Source organism: Procambarus clarkii, chromosome 50, assembly GCF_040958095.1.
Source record: "Procambarus clarkii isolate CNS0578487 chromosome 50, FALCON_Pclarkii_2.0, whole genome shotgun sequence".
NCBI classification, from domain to species: Eukaryota; Metazoa; Arthropoda; class Malacostraca; order Decapoda; family Cambaridae; genus Procambarus; species Procambarus clarkii.
In genome coordinates, this window is record NC_091199.1 from 7,587,743 (window position 1) to 7,610,989 (window position 23,247).

Genomic DNA, 23,247 nt, shown 5'->3' on the forward strand with positions numbered 1-23,247 from the left:
CTTTTTTAAAATAGACATATACACAGATCACTTGGGTGCTTATGAACACCAATAAAGGAAAGCGAGAGCAAGGCTGGCCACCTGCTAAATGGCAACCATGTGTTAATGGGATGGATACATTCATGTGTTTTGAAGGTGTACATCTGAGTGACAGCTAATGCTCATGTCTATCCAAATGCTAGTAGTGATGCAGTACATAAATCAGTACCCTTGATGCCACTTGTACACCATCAAATGACTTAATTTGTCATCTTATTTACAACAATTTAAATTAGTATATTTGTATTTTTGTAAAGCCATTAATCATGCACAGCATTTCGGGCGTAGGTTTAGTATTAACATGAGGGTTAAATAGTTATTACTAAAAATAATACTAATAAATGCATTTGAAATTCATTAAGACAGTGATATCAGGAGCTCCCAAACAGAAAACCTTAATGAAAATTGCATGGCATCTGTTACAATGCTTGATATCAAAACAATTACAATAGGTCTCTAAGTAGTGATTAATGCAATCTCTCAACAAATATATCGTGAGAGATATGATTAATGATGGTCACTTGTGCCTCGCACCTGGAACGCTTCTATTATCTAGCCACTGACAAACTTCATACACCTTGGAAGGATGTCAAAGTGAGGAAGAAACAGTAATAGTGTGTGAGAGGAGAGGAAGGAGGGAGGGATTGGAGGAGTGGGGAGGGAGGGGTGAGTGGGAATGGGAGGCAGGGAGGGGTGAGTGGGTGGGGAGGGAGGAAAGGAAAGAAGGAAAGGAAAGGAAAGGAAAGGAAAGGAAAGGAAAAGGAAAGGAGGGAATAGTTACAACTTTTTCCCTGGGGATTTAATGACAGCCTTCTGGTGCACTAGATTTTTCCCAATGGAGATTAAACAGTACCCTTCCATCATCTTGTTCAATGACTTCCTCAGTCAGCCAGTCTTTGTCCTCCCTCAATAAGTGTTTTCGATAATTGCATATTTAATCCCATTTTCAAAGACTGATTAATATGCAATTTTTTAACTAGAAATAAGCTTAGTTATGAAACTCTAGAAGACCTATTGGGACTGTTGAGTATCTCTTGTTTATTTCCACCCATGTTGAACCAATAATTAACTTCCACTATGGAATGAAGTAAACTACAGAAGGCCTATACATAAGTAGCAAGGACATAAAGCACAATATTCACACCTGTATTTGCCCGAGTCTTTTTCTAATGTTGAATAAATACCCCTATTGATACCCCCTTAGATTCATCCACTTTAAGCATGTCACATACAAGAAACTGCAGAGGACCCCATTAATGCCCTTTTTCATACCCATTCATTCAATCTTCACCTAAATATCTTCCAATTCTTGTTAGTAACTAGTAAACTAATTAAATTGAGAAATTTTTTTACCGACCCCCCATCCCTCCACCCAGCCAAAGACGGTTTATTTGTACTGAACTTGATGTTTATATTAGCCCCAGCCACCCTGTACCTAACCTGCCTGGCTCTTTGTTTAATATTCCAGGCAAAGTTTATGTTCTTGGACTTGGACTCAGTCACCCTGTACCAAACCTGCATTGACCTAACATCAAATGTATCATTTTTTGGGGGGAGGGGGGGGTGCATCAACCCAACCACCCTGGACCTAACCTCTATACTAGGATCTTGGTTTGCATCTTATTCTTAGCCAAGTTTGATGTTTTGGACATTGTAAAACAAATGTCCAAAAAATCAAACTTGGCTAAGAATAAGATGCAATATTAAACCAAGATCCTAGTATAGAGGTTAGGTTCAGGGTGGTTGGGTTGATGCAACCCCCCCACCCCCCCAAAAAATGATACATTTCATATTAGGTCAATGCAGGTTTGGTACAGAGTGGCCAAGTCTAAGAACATAAACTTTGTCTGGAATATTAAACAAAGATCCAGGCAGGTTAGGTACAGGGTGGCTGGGGCTAATATAAACATCAAGTTCAGTACAAATAAACCGTCTTTGGCTGGGTGGAGGGATGGGGGGGTCGGTAAAAAAATTTCTCAATTTAATTAGTTTACTAGTTACTAACAAGAATTGGAAGATATTTAGGTGAAGATTGAATGAATGGGTATGAAAAAGGGCATTAATGGGGTCCTCTGCAGTTTCTTGTATGTGACATGCTTAAAGTGGATGAATCTAAGGGGGTATCAATAGGGGTATTTATTCAACATTAGAAAAAGACTCGGGCAAATACAGGTGTGAATATTGTGCTTTATGTCCTTGCTACTTATGTATAGGCCTTCTGCAGTTTACTTCATTTCATAGTGGAAGTTAATTATTGGTTCAACATGGGTGGAAATAAATAGGAAATACTGAATACTTCCAACAGGTCTTCAGCAGTTTCATTCTTATGTTTAATATGCTATCTTTTAACTAGAAATAATTAGTCTTTGAAAATGGGATTAAATATATAATAATGGAAAACGGACTTATTGAGGGTGGATGAAGACGTTGGTTGGCTGGTGACGTCATTGAACATTAGGGGTGACGGAAGGGTGCTGTTTAATCTCCATGGGGAAAATCTAGTAAGTGCCAGAAGGCTGCCGTTAAATCTCAAAGGAAAAATTGACTGACTAGAACCTTGCATCACAGAGGTAACTAAATTTAGGGATGATGACAGGGGACCATTTAATGTCCTTGGGAAAAATAGCAGGGAATGGACGGGATCCGTTTAATCTCTATGGAAAAATTATTATGATTACAACCGTGAGTCGCCGTTTCGTAGAAAAAATTCACATCTCGATCACGCATCGGGAAAAGCAAAACGCACGTTCTGAGTCTCCTTACATTACTTGTGGGGAGGGAGATAAGGGGTAAAAGCAGGGGGGGGGGGGAAGAGATGATAAAAAAAGAGGAGAAAGAAACATTCAAAGTTATACAGTAGAGAAAAAGATCAATCAAGGAAAGGCATCCACAAGAATTATTCACAAAACCCGAGGTACTGAAACATGTACGTCACCACATGGTTATCACTAATGACCATTAGAATGTGTACACAGTTGAAGCAGTCGTGTATGTACATGCCACCAAACTTAACTATACCCAAATGCATCCAGAAACTTAACACATGGCCGCTGTTTTGCAAGTGACCTAATTTGTAATCCTCTTTACTCTTGGTGCTATAAGCACAAGGTGGTCTGTTTATCCCTGTTGAATGCTAAGGTTCTCGTCAACTTATAAATGTTATTTACAATAAAGTTTCTGCTTAATTTTGTTTAACAATGCCCGAGAACCCTAGAGTTGTGCAGAGGTCAAGCTTCTCTACAAGGCTCAGTCAGGGCAAGCTGTTGTAGATGACTGATCTTGGTTGGATTTGGAAGCTATAGCCTCGACGATGCTCAGGATTCCATCTCCAGGCAACGCAAGCGCCGCCCACTGACTGATGTCATCAGACAGGCTGATGCTAGCTACTGGAATTTTAATCACTGATCTCATCTCTTTCAGCTGTTTTTAAGCTTCCAAATACAACCAGGTACCGCACGAGCACAGCAGGGGCCACTGTACGAGCACGAGATGTGAAAAACATTTGGCTAACAAAGGATATATGTCAAACAGTTACAAGACTAAAGAAATTAAAACTGCAATACTAAACTCATTACACTAAAATAATATAGTAACTAGAAAAAAAATATATGCTCAAGACCACAATAAAATGTCTACACAAAAAACACAAACTTAACACACATTGTTAGATCAACACTACCAAAATAACCACATCCTTCACATTGCCCCATGTTTTATATACTGACTTTGAATGAAAATAATTCTTAATTTCGTTTACAACTGCATAAATACTAAATGTGAAAATGTTTAAATTAAAAAAAAATGTAAAACCTTAAACAAAATTTAATGTCCATATTTTCCTTTCAAACATTTACAGAATGAAAGAATAATTTTGATTCGTCCATTTGAATGCAAATTTTGGGCCCAATTAATTTTTACAGGCTACTTTTTATCACCAACTAAAAGTATTATAATCTAATCACTACAAAAAGTTTTCAGTGGATGTAAGCAATCATCATGGCACCGATACTTTGAGAATCTTAAGTCACGCTTTTCAAATCCAAAATATAATAAAAAAATTTAAATAAAATGAAAGCCCTTGCATTAGTGTACAGACATTAATCATAACAATTGCCCAAACCTTTTTATGGAGGGTTGAAAGCATGCAGTATGAGCATTAACATTCAATTAATACACGGCATACATTCCCTGCATTCTAAAATACGCCTCAATACCCTCTCACCCCTACCCCCTTTAAAACAAAACCAAAAGGCAAACACAAAGGAGAGGAAAATTTTGTGCCCCCATCCGCGTTGCCACTGAGGTGCTTAAACAGTAGTGCAGGAAAGGGCCACATCCATGCCACTTACTATTGTCCTCTAACTTATCTACTACCTCACAACCTGCCTCCAACAGCAGCTGGCACTGTAAAGATAGGAGGAGCGTCACAGTCACCAACCACACAAGACTACCAGGATTCACAAAGCACCTACGTGTTCACTTGCAAGATCTGAATCTCGTCTCTATCGTGGCTGCTTAATTGGTATTTACTAAATACTTCGAGCTCCAAAGCTGTACAATGTCGTCCATAAAAGAGCCTCGAGTTCTGGATGATCTGCTGGAGGTTCTGGAGTTGGTACACCATTTAATAAATACCATCCGAGCCGCCATGATCGATGTAAAACGTAAATCTCGAGTAAACACATAAATGATGTGCAAAGTGCAGTGGCTGAGGAGATTTGCCCCCTCTAAACCGTTAGTCAGGGGGGGGGGGGGACTAGTACTGTATATTTAATTTGAATCAAAATAGTAAACTAATTAACCTTCGAATAGAACAATTAAATCATTTTATTATACTAGTTGGCAAAAGTTAAGAAAAATTGATGGCGTTTATAAAAGGAAAATGCAACTGATCAATTTTCACGTTAAAAAAACTAATATAGGGAATTTAAAAGTGATCAGTTTCATTGATGTACAAATTCATACATGTATTAGATCACAAAAGTATTCAAATTGATCAGTGCTCATAAAAAAAACATTAAATAGTTTGAAGGGAAAAGGCATGCTCACACAGATTCTATTAATCTAATTGTAGTTTTTATTCTAATACTATTGACGACATTCAGATAATTACGAATAAACACACAATAATAATGCAGGGGAATTGGAGAGAAAACACCAACACGATTCACCGAGGTAGATCAGAGCCCCGAGTAAACTGGAAGCCTCTATCAAGAGGCTTTAAGAAGCTTCCCAACGACTATATTAGAATTTTTAACAATACTTAACTATGGAGGGTTGGCCAATCTATCCAATTCTGTATTTGAAGCTTAAACTACAAATGTGCGGACCATCGATTTGAAAATTTATACACGAGTAAACAGACCGCCATGAACATAGAACTTCTTGCGCAAAGAGAAAATCTTGTAACCATAGCTGTAACGCAGAGGCTACTGGAGAAGGGTTATGTTCACGTTGTGTGTAACCTTATTGCCACCCTCACCTTCATACACTCAAATGAGCATAATAATACAGGAAAAGGCACATGGCCTTTTGAGATATGGAGGGAAGCTCTTGTATCCACTCAAACTCTTTTGTATCTACCTAACCTTTGCTTGAAATGTTCCAGTGATCCCATGTTTATAACATTACCCGATAATTTGTTTAATGCAACTGTTATGGTATCGACACCATCGTCAGGGTGTCGAGTGGCGAATTCAGCGCCATGTATGGGTCTGCACTCCAACTCCCTGGTACTGGGTGCTATGTAGACAACACACACCAACTGTTGGTGGTGGCAAAGTATCAGTGAATGGTTCCAGTTTCCTGCCTCAGTTAGAATGTGAGGTCAATGAGGATGACCTCTGGTGGGTGGTGTATTAAGATCACCGCCATCTAGGTTGTGGCTACAAGATATAATTTCAATATCCAGGTGTAATGGTTTTATCCCAAGGTCACCCAGTGTATTGTCCGTCTAATTAATGACGTTTTATGTTCAATGAGGTGATGTAAGGAGGTGGGTGCACTGGAAGGCAGTTCACCTTGGGCAGTCCAAGAACTCTTTGACTTGCTCCTGTGAGAAGACACAGTGGCTGCCGTTGGTTAGAGCAGTGTGTTAGCTGCTGAGGTATGCAGTGTTGTATGGACCGATGTACCCAGGATTGGCCAGTAAGAGTTACAAGACGACAGTGGTGCGGCTATTGTGAAGTGCTGCTAGTGAGCGACTAAAGACTTCTGCCAGGGTGTTAGCTACCCCTGTATGTGATTGTTTGAGACCCCTGTCAGTGTGTGGCTGAAACCCTCTGCCAGTGGGTATCTGGGGAATGGAGGTGGGGTAGTGGTAATAGTGGCAATACGGTGTGTGTGGACTGGCCCGTATTAAGGAAGGTGAACTCGCCAGTGTTTGCCATTAGGAGTGGACGACGTGTACCTGGAAAGTGGATTCATCGGGATCCTGCGTGAGAGAGACTATTGTAAATAGGTGTAGTAATACTTTAATTTTATATTATTATTATTATAATATATATATAACACCTAATATATAGGTGTTAACATATTGGTGAAGATAATTGTGTACTGCTTATGCCCCCTTTTTTATTCATTGCACTACTACTTGACACAGCCAGTTCTTGAAAGCTTACCACCGACTTGGGGTTCGATATAGAAGAAGACGTTACAACAGAAAGAACCCGGTTACTGGCCCAAAGTGGCCGTAACAGCAATTATTTTCAAATCAGCAATTTCCACCGATAAATTTAACTGTCCATTGGGTGACATGATCCACAGTTAAAACACACTGAATCAGAACTAGTATTAAACATACTAGGCTATGCTTATCCACCTTTCGCTGTGGCAATGTCCGAGTCACACTTGCTTAACATTAGATAAGATAGACCTATCTCTTTAGTACATGTGTGGCACACCACAAAAAATGGATACAGACACCTATGGCTTCATGGTGAGTCATTCCACTACTGATATAGACTTACTTGCTCAAAACTGATATGAGAAGTTTAAATATGATTCAAAGATTGGCAAACAAATTTTAAGAAAACGGGAATCTGTTATAGAAATTTATTGAAGATTTTGACTCCTAAACCAAGTAACACTGATCTTGTCTGCTTTAAATATTATATACTAAGGAATATACATGTTAACATTTATCCCTTTAAATTTTAAGTGTTAAAATAATGTAGATATTATTATTAAAATAATAAGTTAACATTACTGACCCCCCCCCCTCCTCCTTTTTCCTTTATGTCGACTCTCACGCATATTTATAGGTTGAACCAATGGGATGTTTCCTAAAGTTCAACTGGGGCGATAAACTTCGACATCACTTACCATGGAAGTGCGCTTGCTGATGTACACATGTTCAAAGTTTGTTTCATAATTCCGCATCAAGTCATCCACGGACATGTCTTCCCACGAGAACATGACTGTCGGATTCATACTTTTATTTCAACAAACACTCGAATCGCTAAAAAATATCAGTAGTCACCGTAAAGAAACTGCAGGATTTTATTGACAAAAGATATTCACACAAGAATCTATTTGAATAACGTTATTAAAATAATTAGAACAGCTCATTCAAATGATTAGGTTATAATAACCAAAATAGATTTACAATTTGTTTAGATTATCCATCGCGATCTCGACACTAATATTGTGTGTAATGCGAGTCCTAAAAGAGGATGTTTAGATTATTCAGGGATTCTATATTATAGATCCAACTTATCCTCCAGAAACGTCAATACTTGTGCAGACAATGTTTGCATATGTATACAAATATTGTACCCTAAAAAGTTTGTTAATAATGGTTAGTTCAAAACGGTAACTATAGAACTAAATCTGGCCTATGCATAAATAAGAAACTTTAGGACTAATATACGCATCTCGCTAGGTTTTGTTGCCTTTTTTCCCCCCTTCTCGTGCTCTACAAAATAGTATAACAGTCTTTTTTTAGGTACAACGGCACATTTATATAATTTCGACCAATTGTTTGTATAAGTACTACCATTTTTAGATGACCGGTTGGTAATATCCCACGTGAAGAACAGTGTGAAACTTGGTTAAACCGTGACCAAAGCCTCTACCCAGGCGCATGCGATAGTTAAAAACATCATTTTTCAATACAGGAGTTTTGTGAACATTTTCCTAACGATTGATCAACATGTTACTTAACAAGAGTATTTCAACATCAACACAAGCGCAGATGCGTCCATCACGTCTCTTATTAAAAATCCAATTGTTCAACCACCACAAGCTGTCTATGAAGAACCAAGTCTCTTCTTGTGTTGGTTAATTGGATACTTTAAACTGCCGGCGAGGAGGTAAGATACCGGTGTGTAGCTGCAGAGGACCCAAGCCACACTGATACACACACCAGCAGATATGCATGACAATCTCCCCCACCATTGTTGCCACACTATCACATCATAAACGCTTCCACCGCCTATGTGAATATAATTACCAGAATTACTTTCATTAAACTGAATTAGTTTGATCATTTTCGTTCGGATTTAGAATCTGAATGGTGGTAATTTGTGCGACAAAATCCATAAAATTATTCAACTGGGTCATGATATATTTAACATGACAATAGACTGGGTCAACTAGTAGCCTATTATCGAAAGGCAGTATTGAAAAATTGTACAACTCAAGGTCGTTGAGGACGAAAATGTTATAGTATCTGGAACACTAGTCCCAATTTTGCAATATTCACAAATTAAAACAAAACAAAAAGTGATCATAATCAGAATTGTTGAGGGTAGCGATGGGTCAGGTAAACTTGGTAACACTGTTCTCCTATCTCTTATCACTTGGCCTCAATATTATACTCCCTCCCAGCCACACCTACACTGTAAGGTGCCAACGGTAACAGTATAGTCTCTCCATCCTCACCAACACGAGAACAGCCCCACACACTAACGTTATGATATACACCTGGACTTGCTTAAGGTTTTTGTACTGTTCTTCTCGACGCTTTGACGAAGACAGAGGTGCCCGGTACTGGAGGGGAGGTGCCCGGTACTGGATGAAATCTGTTAACACTGGAGCAGGTGGTATCCATCGTACAAGAGCGGGTCAGTGTACATGGATTAAAAAGTTTGTGTGAGAAACAGTAGCAAGTCGAGTGCCTCAAGGCTCTGCCCTGGGACCTCTACTCTTCACTATATACACAAATAATTAAAGTATAATTTAATAAAACTATATGTGCCGATGATACATTTTAAGGTGCACCGGGGGCACGGTATTGTACAGTGCAATGAGTCAGCAGATATTGCAGCCTAATGGTCAACACCATTCACAATCTAAAGATACAGGGTTCGATTCCCGCAGCAGGACCGAGACGTTTGGGCACTTGATGGCTCCGTTCGCATAGATAAAGCCAAGCTTAAAATCTTTACAGGAAATGCGTTTGTGAAATTTATCTGATAGTGATGATTAGGACAAGCTAAAACAGCAGTCTTAATATATGCAATGAATTGGCTTGGCAATAGTGGTAGTCCAAAGAAATAGTCAAATTCTAAATCACCTCATTAAATAGTACACCTTGTGAGATGTTTTGGCGCGTGGGATGGCGCGGGGTTGTAATGGGTGTAAGGGTAACCATGAAGCACGTAGCAGTAATATGGACATTAGGACTGTTCATCACGCCCTAAGTGAGACAACAATCATCACTAACAAATCCCATGACGAGCTTGTTTACAATGGCATCGAAATCAACACTCGTACGTACGTCATAGTGGAGGGTACGCAATGGGGGGGGGGGGGGGGGGCGGGATGGGGACGGGAGAGGATAAGCTAGTCAGAACAACGTAGTCCCTCATCAACCTATCAGCACAGCCACACTAATGCCCGCCTCACCACCAGTGTCCTCTAGCCAGCGTTACCCATCTCTACCTCGCTCTCCAACACACATTACCCAACATGTGTCATGAGTCAATTTCATTCTTCAAGACGCACTAACGTCAGCGACGTAGGGTTTTCAGGGCCTCTGTGCAACCCACGTCAGGCCCACTCAATACACACCCAGCATGGAACACTTCTTATTTAGATATAAATGTTATATAACTTATACTGGAAACTGCCAGCAAACTGCATGAAGGGGAGGGGGGGGGGCCAAGAGGGCCTAAAAATCTACTCTAATGCTTTATGTGCCCTTTTCTCCAAGACTATGGGTCCCCATTCTTCCAGCCTGAGGTGGTACCCCTTATTTTGTATTTATATATTAACTAGAAAAAAGTTTAAAAAGTGCGCATCAAGTTTCGTGTTCGAATTGAGAGGTTTGAGTTACGAAAACAGACACACGACACTCGCTACACTGCAGGAGAGGAGAAATACGGAGACATGATAGCGACACACAAGATTCTAAGAGAGCAGACAAACAGATGTTCCAAGCTAGCATCAACAGACCTAAAGGATATCGCTGAAAACCAGACACATTTATAAGTATGTTACAATACAGTAGTGGTAGTAGTACAGTAGTGCTCGAAGAATACAGAAGTACTCTTAGTACAGTAGGCTCGACTTCCTACTTGGCCACGTAGAACACCCTCTCGAGACCCTCTCCAAGTAAGATCCAGGTCTCCAAGTAGTGTTAAGAGTTGTCAACAAGTTAACTGGGTCAGAGATGCGGTTGATGTTAACTCAACATACAAGTATGGTAAGAAAATCAGAGATGAATCACTGCTTAAGCTTTGACAAATAATGTGAACGTCAGATAGTTGCAGTATAACATACCGGGGTACACATACGAGGCTGCCAGGCGGGGCACAGAGCTGGGCCTGGCGTCCCCGTCGTCACTACTAGGCAAGCACGTTGCTTAAGCTGCAATATGTGTGGGGGGGGGGGGAAGGCAGCGCTCGCCGTTCATGCTCGACCTTTCATGTGTATAAAGGTGTACACACAGATGAAAAACTGGATCCCTCCTCACCACTACCACCTCCTCCCCCTACCTCAGCCCCCCTTCTCCCCCACCACCAGGGTTCCACTCCACCAGATTACACTTTTCACTCCGCCAGGAGACTGTCGGGCCAGCCCTCTCTCTCTCCTCTTTATTTCCCTTTTACCTCTATGCACTCTCCCCTCTCTTATTCCTCTCCGTCCTATCCCTCCTGTTCCATCCCACTAGATCTTGTTTCGAGAAAACTTTACGTAAAATTGTATATCTCATTCATGTTCATTACAAATTTTACGTTTAGGTGTTTGTGTAATAATGATTTTGACATTGATAATCCTCATCGTTTCATTAGAAAACAAAAAAGCCATAAAGTTAATCTTGACTACACGTGGTAGTTAATCAGATTAATTTTCATCTTGCGAAGAGGCAAACTGCAGGTTTTATTTGTTCCCAGAGATACTCTTGAGTGGACCTGAAGCCTCTGGCTGCCTCGTAAGTGATTCTCATTTCAGTCTTATTTAGGCTGTGGATGGAGGTTTATGCCTCGTGTGGTGGCTTCAGCAAGGTTGTGGCCTCTTGTGGTGGCTTCAGCAAGGTTGTGGCCTCTTGTGGTGGTTTCAGCAAGGTTGTGGCCTCGTGTGGTGGCTTCAGCAAGGTTGTGGCCTCTTGTGGTGGCTTCAGCAAGGTTGTGGCCTCTTGTGGTGGTTTCAGCAAGGTTGTGGCCTCTTGTGGTGGCTTCAGCAAGGTTGTGGCCTCGTGTGGTGGCTTCAGCAAGGTTGTGGCCTCGTGTGGTGGCTTCAGCAAGGTTGTGGCCTCGTGTGGTGGCTTCAGCAAGGTTGTGGCCTCTTGTGGTGGCTTCAGCAAGGTTGTGGCCTCTTGTGGTGGCTTCAGCAAGGTTGTGGCCTCTTGTGGTGGCTTCAGCAAGGTTGTGGCCTCTTGTGGTGGCTTCAGCAAGGTTGTGGCCTCTTGTGGTGGCTTCAGCAAGGTTGTGGCCTCTTGTGGTGGCTTCAGCAAGGTTGTGGCCTCTTGTGGTGGCTTCAGCAAGGTTGTAAACAATGTATATAACAACTTTAATGTCATTATATCTCTGTGAAAAGTTAATTACAAGCCGCTCTCTTCTTCTGGAGCCTGCAAACCTATTCCCCAAGCAGATGCGTATCTAAGCCCGATGCTGTGAAAGTGCACTTCTCTCCGTCTAGTGTTCCCTTTAATCAAAGTAAGTGGTGCATAGTTGCTTTTGTTTACCATCCTGCAGAACCTGATGTTGCAGCTGCCGTGTTATAGCCACAATCTTTTGCATTGCTATAACTGCATTTTCTTAATCTGTGCTACATGTCTACAGTCCTGTTCTTAGTTGCAAGTTTTGTAATTACATTTGCAGAGAATAATTCTCCGTTATTCCTACATGACTGAGCACCCAGCCGGTCGGCCGAGCGGACAGCATGCTGGACTTGTGATCCTGTGGTCCCGAGGTCGATTCCGGGCGCCGGCGAGAAACAATGGGCAGTTTCTTTCACCCTATGCCCCTGTTACCTAGCAGTAAAATAGGTACCTGGGTGTTAGTCAGCTGTCACGGGCTGCTTCCTGGGGTGGAGGCCTGGTCGAGGACCGGGTCGCGGGGACGCTAAAGCCCCGAAATCATCTAAAGATAACCTCAAGAAGATAACCCAGTTGATACCCATTCGACAACTGGGTCGAAGCTGTATCGACAACTGAAGCTGCTGTGCTGCTTCCTTCACAGAAAATCGCATAGCTACAGAGGCTCTCCTGTTGTGTTCCTCACAGATGACTCCCCTCACCAACTATATAATTAGCTTTTAACATCTGCCAATTAACATCTAACATTCCTATAGTTACTTAGTGCACGACCTGGCTTAGGGAGCATGGCTGCGTGTACATTGTAAGTCAACGTCCACAAGAGACTATCTTCATGACATTCTGTGAACGAAAGAGCCCTGCTGCTGTTGCTGCTGCTGCTTGCTTCTTGCTGCTGCTGCTGGCTGCTGCTGCTGCTTGCTTCTTGCTGCTGCTGCTGGCTGCTGCTGGCTGCTGCTTGCTTCTTGCTGCTGCTGGCTGCTGATTGCTTCTTGCTGCTGCTGCTGCTGTTGCTGCTGCTGCTGCTTGCTTCTTGCTGCTGCTGCTGGCTGCTGCTGCTTGCTTGCTTCTTGCTGCTGCTGCTGCTGCTGCTGGCTGCTGCTGGCTTCTTGCTGCTCCTAATTCTTTGAAAGCTCATGGAGGTAAATGCCATGAAGATAGAAGTGTCGCTGACTGGGTTTTATCTAACTCTCTCATCTCTCCCCTCTCTACCTTCCTTCCTCTCCTACCTACCTCCCCCCCCCACCACGTCCCTTCTCCAGGATTAATAATCTCTCGACTCCTTCATCTCAATTCCACACCTCGCCGTCTAAACCCGCCCCGCCTCCCTCCCTCACTATATTAAATTACCTCCCAGGGTTTATGTTGTGTGTACGAGGCAGCCCGCAGTGCGCGCGAACGTCACACTCCCTAGAAATAATCAGCATAAACGCATCAGGTACCAGGAGCCAGATTCACGAAAGCACTTACGCAAGCACTTACGAACGTATACATCTTTCCTCAATCTTTGGCGGCTTTGTTTACAATTATTTAACAGGTAATGAGCTCCGAAGCACCAGGAGGCTGTTTATAACAATAACAACAGTTGATTGGGAAGTTTTCATGCTTGTAAACTGTTTAATAAATGTAACCAAAGCCGTCAAAGATTGACGAAAGATGTACACGTTCGTAAGTGCTTGCGTAAGTGCTTTCGTGAATCTGGCCCCTGGTGATTTGCAATTACTTTATTTATTCTCGTGTTCTTGACGATATCCTTGCCGATGAAATTGCTAAATTGGCAACTCGTCATCCAGTGATACATAAAACAATCCCACACAGCCCGAGCCGGGTGCAGGGAGCCGGTCGGCCGAGCGGACAGCACGCTGGACTTGTGATCCTGTGGTCCTGGGTTCGATCCCAGGCGCCGGCGAGAAACAATGGGTAGAGTTTCTTTCACCCTAGCAGTAAAATAGGTACCTGGGTGTTAGTCAGCTGTCACGGGCTGTTTCCTGGGGGGGGTGGAGGCCTGGTCGAGGACCGGGCCGCGGGGACACTAAAAAGACCCGAAATCATGTCAAGATAACCTGAAGATAGCCCTAGAGTACCTGAACCAACTCCAGGTATACTACTCGGTGTACTTTATGTTACGTTCCAACCACTTGGGCTGTACGGTAGAGCGTCTCTTAGGTTGGTGGTCTGGTCAACCTAACTGTGGTTGCCTGAGATGACACTGACTAGAAAGCTATGTACACTTCATGTGTATAAATATATATTTATATAAGCAACAATGATCACAAAAACACTGATCCAAGTATGCAGAATAACCACATATGAAAAATAGAAAATGCTTAACGCGTTTTCGGCTAATTCGCCTTCATCAGAGCAAAGTAGAATCAATGGATTCTACTTTGTAGCAAAGTAGAATGGATTCTACTTTGCTCTGATGAAGGCGAATTAGCCGAAAACGCGTTAAGCATTTTCTATTTTTCATATGTGGTTATTCTGCATATATTTATATAAATATATACATGTATAAATATATATTTATATAAATATATACATATATAAATATATTTATATAAATATATGTATATATATTTACATATGTATATATTTTGTATATATACATATATAAATAATGTATATATACAAATATATATATATATATTATATATAACATTTATATAATTATATGTTTATACATTTATGCTTTGACACTAGAACAATTTAAAAAGATTACAAGTTATTGAGCAATTAGTTTAGGAAGCTAATCTTAAAAAATTACTTAACTGTTGTTTATCAGTGATCTTAAAACTACATTAATTTACAAACTAAATGTATATCTACAGGAAAGTTTAAGCCTAAATACGACCAGCATCCCTACGACATGTGGGATGTCTTGAGGAGGGAGGAGGAGGCGTTTGGTGAAGTAGACTACTCCTCGTCTCCAAGGAACTCTGCGGCTCTCCCACACAGCTTACCTGAGAGCAAGGAAACACGTCTTAATTAATCACTCAGGTAATGCACAAAGCACTCACATAGATAACATTATTTCAACAAGAATACAAGAATATGGGACAGGGCAGAATGCTTGTACACACACACGTATGTTTGAGAGGACACACAGATGGAGCCCAATAGGCTCAGGAATCTGTACACCTGTTGATTGACGGTTGAGAGGCGGGACCATAGAGCCAGAGCTCAACCCCCGCAAACACAACTAGGTGAGCGCGCGCGCGCACACACACACACACACACACACACACACACACACACACACACACACACACACACACCAGGAACCTGTACACCTGTTGATTGACGGGACCATAGAGCCAGAGCTCAACCCCCGCAAGCACAACTAGGTGAGTACACACTTCAGGGGTTCTGGTCCTACAAGAGAGGAACCCTCGAAATAGGTCACAGGTGCATCACGACACATAAGCACGTGTACACATGATGTCCTAGAGTGTGTAGCGTTTGTATGTATCTCCAGGTCACGTGTCTCTCCCCCCCTCCCTCCCCTCCCCCCATCCGGCACTGTGCCAGCAACCCCCCCCCCTCCCCCACCCTAATCACCCTCAACGGTCATTACAGTCAAGTTACGTCAACTCTCAACTTCCAGAACGGAACAGGGTTACAAACCACTGCACAGTACAATACTTCAGAATACAACAATACAAGAGAATACAACATAATGGTTTATTGTTGAATTCCTTTCTATACCTTTTATATAAAGCCTAAAAAAATGCAAAAACTTAAAATAATTCAACATTACCCTAAATACAAAAAATACAATTTCACAAAATACAGTACGAAATCTATCATGGTGCTGAATCTCTTATTAAAACTCGTGAGATTGAGTAATAGCAAGAGTCCGTAAGGAGGTTGTTTGAGCCATACAAACACACAAGTCGTCTAACCTTTGGGTTAGGCACAACTGGTTAACCCTCCAAGGAAGTTAAATCGGAGGGGACAAGGCTCTGTGGCTCAACAGGCTCACAGTGCTCTCCACTGAGAAGAGAAGACGGGTTTCGTCTAGTTTCGAGTGGCTAGTTTCGAGTGAGTTTTACTATCCGAGCAGGAAGTGATACCTGACTTCCTTATGGCAGCATGATCACTGTGACTTACTACCTGTGGCCTTCAGAGCCACAACCTGGTTGATCACCCACGTATAACGTGTCCTGCTCTTGGAGAAAAACTTTTAAGTCCGTCTATATTTCTGATATTTGCTGGTTATATGTTCAAATGGCTTAGAGGTGTGGGGGGGGGGGGGTGTTGGGCCCAGTGCTCAAGGCGCCCAACAGCCTCTACCCCACCTGCCCAACCACTTGGGCTAGACGGTAGAGCGACGGTCTCGATTCATGCAGGTCGGCGTTCAATCCCCGACCGTCCAAGTGGTTGGGCACCATTCCTTCCCCTCCGTCCCATTCCAGATCCTTATACTGACCCCTTCCCAGTGCTATATAGCCATAATGGCTTGACGCTTTCCCTTGATAATTCCTGCCTTCCTCTACTCCACCTATCATCTCCCTCAATTGAGAGAGATAAGAATCAAGATTGTCACCTTTTGTTGCATTGTATGAATATGTCTTGCAAATTGTCTATACACAAATAGTATGACTAGGTATATATAGTCAAATATAGTATATTTATATTTAAATATATGGTATATAGTGTATAAATTATATAGTAATACCTAGTCAAAGTATTTGTGTGTACGTCTGATACCATACTACTTGTATAAAGGAAGAAATGTATATGTTTATCTCTCAGAATGTTTGGTAATATGTTTATTGTTTGTGATGTGTGTCTATGTATATATTAACACGATGTACTGAACGGGGTGAGAATAGCTTGAGCTACCTCATCCCTTTGTGTGTATTTTACCTCAATAAACTTATTTCAATTTCAATCTCCCTCAAGCTCTACGTACTCTAATTAGGGACAACTTAGCCGTATTTTCCATGCTAAGATAATTTTTGTCTTCTTTTCGGATAGTTTGAAGAGTGTGTTGAAGCACATGCAGTAGCGAGTTTCACCTCACGTCTGTCAGCAGTGACAGCCGTGTGCTCTGGTATCTGTTCTGTCTGTGAAGGGTATGCAAGCGGGGGACAATAGAGGCTACCAGAGATTGATTGATTGATGAAGATTAAGCCACCCAAAAGGTGGCATGGGCATGAATAGCCCGTAAGTGGTGGCCCTTTTGAGCCATTACCAGTATCAATAGATGATACTGGAGATCTGTGGAGGTGCAACTGCACCCTGCGTGACGGGAGATGTCTCCCGTGGCTACCAGAGGTGAAAGCGTTCCATATGAAACACTTCAAATACTTGGGATTAACTTTAGACATAATGAAACATCATTAGCGTGGCTGGCCTATGACAACTTAACTGCCACCCAACGCCCCAACGAGAAAGCCAGAGCAAGAAGAGACCGAGAGAGTTTAGTTTAGTGCATTTATTATGCACCCCATACCCATCTTGTGGGCGGTAGTGGAAAGGGTTACAAAGGGCTCAGGGACTGAACCCCACAATTCATTTAACTAACCAAGTTACAATATTGGCGAACTAGTTACAAAATTCAGTACAAGTCGTCACATCAACAATGGGTTCGAGATCGTCCACAGGTACAGTTTCTAAGACCGAGAGAGAGATTATAAATATCATTTTGGTGTTAAATCATATTTAACACAGCAAGATAAGACTTGTATTATGGCAACATGGCACCAAGAAAATAGTCCCCCCCCCCCCCCCCCGAGGCCTCGTTAACATCAACAAGCTGGGAGGAGTGCCACGTGTCTCGGGGAGCTTCCTATAATGATGCCAAATGAATGACGTCATATCAGCTGTGCCATAATTGTGTCAAGTGAGAGTGCCAACTTCAGTGTTAGTGGACTATGACTGTCATTGTCAAGTAGCGGAGAAATGAATCCCCATCTCGCTAGGTTCATCTATTACCCCTGCACCAGTCTATCCAACACCACCTTCACCCTATTAAACCCAAACATTTTCACAAGCACAAACACTATATTCACTCATTTATACTATATTCACTCATTTATACTATATTCACTCATTTATACTATATTCACTCATTTATACAACAATTTCCGCAAAAGCAAACCCACAAGATACTACGACCACAGCCACAATGCTTCCACCCACACTCCCACACCACTATCTTCTTGAGGTTATCTTGAGATGATTTCGGGGGCTTAGTGTCCCCGCGGCCCGGTCCTCGACCAGGCCTCCACCCCCAGGAAGCAGCCCGTGACAGCTGTCTAACTCCCAAGTAACTATTTACTGCTAGGTAACAGGGGCATAGGGTGAAAGAAACTCTGCCCATTGTTTCTCGCCGGCGCCCGTGATCGCCCCCTGGAACCACTAGGTGAGCAGCACGCCACTGCCAGAGTAAATAGATCACATAGACGAGTAAATCTTTATCAACTTTTATGCATAGAACTTTTATAGAAATAATTGAAATAATAATAATTTTGCATAGAACTTATAGAAATAATTGAAATAATAATAATTTTGCATAGAACTTATAGAAATAATTGAAATAATAATAATTTTGCATAGAACTTTTATAGAAATAATTGAGGTATTTGGGTTGTAGACCATAAGCCTGGTTATTACTCCATATGCAACAGTTGACATAAAAGATGTATAACATATCTGCGACAAACAACAGCCCCGCTGATCAAATTACCACTCGTCAAGCTTGGGCGTCATGTCCGGGGCGGCCAGTACAAGACCCTCGAGACCAGCCACAGGTACACACTAATACGGACATATATAAATGTGCACGGAACAAGAGCAAGTGACGGGAGACATCTCCCGTCACGCAGGGTGCAGTTGCACCTCCACAGATCTTAGTATTAGCTCTTGATGCTGGTAATGGCTCATAAGGGCCACCACTTACGGGCTATTCATTCCCGTGCCACCTCTTGGGTGGCTTAATCTTCATCAATCAATCAATCAAGAGCAAGTGTCACTTCTGACACAGAAGTTACCTTACCTGTCCATTATAAGACAGAACAGATTTCTTGCATCTGCAAGAAAAATGACAGGATGGATAACAAGAACCTTTCACACTAGAGATGATATACCAATGATGATACTTTTCAAGACGCTAGTGCTCTCTAGAGTGGAGTACTGCTGCACAATGACAGCCCCTTTCAAAGATGGAGACACTGCCGACCTAGAGAGCGTGCAGAGAGAGACCTTTACTGCTAGAATCCACTCAGTAAAACATCTAAACTATTGGGACCGACTAAAATGCCTAAATCTGTATTCCCTTGAGCGCAGGCGGGAGAGATACATAATAATTTACACGTGGAAAATAGTAGAGGGGCTGGTCCCAAACCTTCACACAGAAATAACATCACACGAGACCAGAAGGCATGGCAGGATGTGCAGAATACCCCCGTTGAAAAGCAGAGGTGCAACAGGTACTCAGAGAGAACTCCATCAACATCAGAGGCCCGAGACTGTTCAACACGCTTCCACTACACATAGGGATATAACTGGCCGACCCCTCACAGTGTTCAAGAGAGAACTGGATAAGCACCTCCAAAGGATACCTGACCAACCAGGCTGTGACTCATACGTCAGGCTGCGAGCAGAGATAACCTCAAGATAACCTTGCTGTTACCATGTGTTGATTTTGGGAATCAACATCCTCGCGGCCCGGTCTCTGGCCAGGTTTCCTGGTTGGTGGCCTAGTCAACCAGGCTGTTAGATGCGGCTTCTCGCAGCCTGACGTATGAGTCACAGCCTGGTTGATCAGGATCATACCTTGGGTTGACCACCCAAGTTACCTAACTCCTGGGTACCTATTTGCTGCTAGGAGAACAGAGACATTAGGTGAAAAGAAACGTGCCCAACCATTTGTCCCGCCTGGAAATCGAACCCTGGATCCCCGATTTTAAGTAGAGACGGAAGCCGACTGAACCAGGAGTTACCTCCCACAACCCCACAGGCCTTCTGAAGTATGTTCTGTTCTCACTACGTCAACAGCACGAATACATTATCACTGGGAGCCAACAGAACGAATACATTATCACTGGGAGCCAACAGCACGAATACATTATCACTGGGAGCCAACAGCACGAATACATTATCACTGGGAGCCAACAGCACGAATACATTATCACTGGGAGCCAACAGCACGAATACATTATCACTGGGAGCCAACAGCACGAATACATTATCACTGGGAGCCAACAGCACGAATACATTATCACTGGGAGCCAACAGCACGAATACATTATCACTGGGAGCCAACAGCACGAATACATTATCACTGGGAGCCAACTTACAATTGTACAGAAATATTTATTTCGATAGTAACTCCCGAGTTGGTCCAAACGCGGCGGGAGGAGCTTTATGGGGAATGCACAAGAGGACAGAATGAGGGACAGAGCAGAAAGATGAATGCATGTACAGGCGGAGAGAGAGAGGCTGAGACTAGGGGTCAAGATGGAGACAATGGTGGAGGAGCAATGTGGCGCCCCGCACGACACTGATGTAGGGAACAGACTGGCAGTCCGCCCGACCTCCTATCCGTGGTGGTGGTGTAGGTGGTGGTAGTGGCCACGGTGGTGTAGGTGGTGGTGGTGTAGGTGGTGGCCAGCCATTGTGCAAATAGAGGGAGGTGTTGGTAGTGCCAAATGTGTGGGAGGTGATGGCAGATCTGCCCCCCAACGACCTGTCCCCACGACCTCCTAACAGGCAGACACCGAGACAAATTGCTTGACTATTGTCTTCCTCGTTATGTTGGAAGAGACCTAACTGTGGGTACGAGTCGGGGCTCTGCTGTGGGGCGTCTTCTGTTGGCATAATTAGTGCGTTTAGGAAAGAGCTCGATACACTAAGGGAAGGTTCTCTGACCAGCCGGGGTGTCCTGCCCACGTTAGACTGCAAGCACCAACAGTTTAGCTGACAATACCATGAACCAGGAGGACGGGGGAGACCGGGCCGGGGGACACACTGACCCCAGAGGTACCGCATGGTACCTACCGGCCCATGCGAGCAACTATATTTACACCCCAAATGTTCTCACTTATCTATCTCTGCTATTTTTACCCCCAGCAAGGTGTAAACCTCCACGGTGGCTCCTGCGCCACCTGCCGCCCTTCAATACCTACTGTATTGAAGGTTTATATTTGTCTTCAGTGGGTCTTAAGGCTCCAAACACTATAGCAGCGTCAACACCTTGCTAATGTCGCTCATATATTTGTATCTTTCACTCTTTATCTCCGCGAGTTCTACGCCTGTCATCTTACCTCTTGTTGATATTGAGAGTTGTTATATTCCCGCAGTCTGGCCTCTCGTCACCCTTCAATTGTCTTTGACTGGTCTATGAGGCTGTTTGAACTCTTAGTCTGAAGGTCCCCGTACCGACTACTGCCCAGCTGACCCCACTAGAAACTTGTTCACTTCTTCTTCACAGCTTCCAAGATGCTGTAATTTACCTATAATGGTCTAAGGCTGTCTACGTAACAAGTGTTGCTACTGGGAAGCAAGTTTGTTATACTTTCCGTACGAGTTGTAGAGCACGAGACCATTCTCTAGTACGGTGGTGTAAGCCATCTACTGAAAGTCTTAACTATTCCTTACCTGGCCACAAGACGGAACATGATGTGCTTTTACTACTACCAGAGCTTTACCTGTGATCTATTCGAGTTGTTCTACTCCCCCAGACCCGGCCTTGGGCGGCCTGCAACCCGTTCTCGCAAATTCGTAAAGTCAATATTGACTTATTAACTATAGGTGATATACTTAACATACTAGATACCCTTAAAAAGATTCATAGAAAACACCGACCTTACCTAACCTTGTTAGTATCTTAAGATAAGCATCTTATTGCTTCGTAATTACAATTATTACTTAACCTATACCTATTATAGGTTAAGTAATAATTGTAATTACGAAGCAATAAGATGCTTATCTTAAGATACTAACAAGGTTAGGTAAGGTCGGTGTTTTCTATGAATCTTTTTAAGGGTATCTATCATGTTTAGTATATCACCTATGCACGTAGTTAATAAGTCAATATTGACTTATTAAATTTGCGAGAACGGGTTGCAACCTGTACCCAGACACAGCTAGGAGCGAACACACCACATGTCAATCAGTCCAGTAAACAGTTCTGGGATATATTGACCAGGTGCTGGCATGAAGCGTCATCGTGATCAGTTTAAGACTGTAAAACAGCAACTATTGCAAAACTTATGAAAACACGTGAAGCTGAGACCACTGGGATCATCCCAGCCGTCACAACTTGTGTGACGCATTCTATGGACCCTCGAGTTTGTATCTTAGAAATATTGATAAAAATTATTGATTGCAACGAGGGGAGTTGTTTAAATTGTTCTAATATCCGCCACCGGAAGGGGGTTCTTGACATTGGAGGGGGGAGGGTTCTGGCACAGGAGACGGCAAAAAATTTTTAAAGAAAGTAATAAAATAAGAACAATAGAGTGCCGGTGCGAGGATCAGTGCATCAAACTGAGACAAAATGTGACACGTATCACAACATCTTCCCGTGATCTGGGAAGATCATGGCTGTAAACCCATCTGTTTACAGCCTCTCCTCCTCCTTAGTACGTGTAGTTTGGGTGAAGGTTTAAGGACTGACTGCACGCAGGAGAGTACCAATACCCTAAGCTACTCTACTTTGAGATGTATTTAATTGTCTCGATAAACGTACTTGAGTGCATGAATGGTGATGTTGGGAGACGAGTCACGGTACTCACCTGTAGTCTGGCTCAACCCCACAACCTCAGGGCTTAACCTCGCTCACTGTCAATGTTGTTCATTTGGCAAGAGTTGAATGTTGTGTTGTAGAGACTTGACTCATGGTGGCGTGGGTTGGTGCTTGTGTCCATGGCGTCAGCTGATGACCGGCCGTCCTCTTAAGGTTCCCCAACGTCAGGAAACTGTCGTACTAATGTGCCCTTATCCTAACCTACCAGGGACCAGATTCACGAAGCAGTTACGCAAGCACTTATGAACCTGTACTTCTTTTCTCAATCTTTGGCGGCTTTGTTTACAATTATTTAACAGTTAATGAGCTCCGAAGCACCAGGAGGCTGTTTATAACAATAACAACAGTTGATTGGCAAGTTTTCATGCTTGTAAACTGTTTAATAAACGTAACCAAAGCCGTCAAAGATTGAGGAAAGATGTACACGTTCGTAAGTGCTTGCATAACTGCTTCGTGAATCTGGGCCCAGAAG

At 42.7% G+C, this 23,247-nt stretch overlaps 1 protein-coding gene across 8 annotated transcripts in view; it reads right to left on the reverse strand.

Annotated features, from left to right (window-relative positions):
- Nucleotides 1-23,247, reverse strand: part of LOC123772653 (mucin-19) — a 213,859-nt gene that overhangs the window by 4,288 nt on the left and 186,324 nt on the right. For 5 of the 8 annotated variants that reach the window (XM_069303438.1, XM_045765919.2, XM_045765916.2 and 2 more), the window contains exon 6: nucleotides 4,414-4,443. The exons of 1 other annotated variant lie outside the window; for it this stretch is intronic. In XM_069303438.1, the coding sequence (XP_069159539.1) occupies nucleotides 4,414-4,443 (30 nt within the window). Of the gene's footprint in view, nucleotides 1-4,388; nucleotides 4,444-23,247 lie in introns of all 8 variants that reach the window. 2 more of the 8 variants (XM_045765922.2, XM_069303437.1) reach the window with 2 other exon arrangements.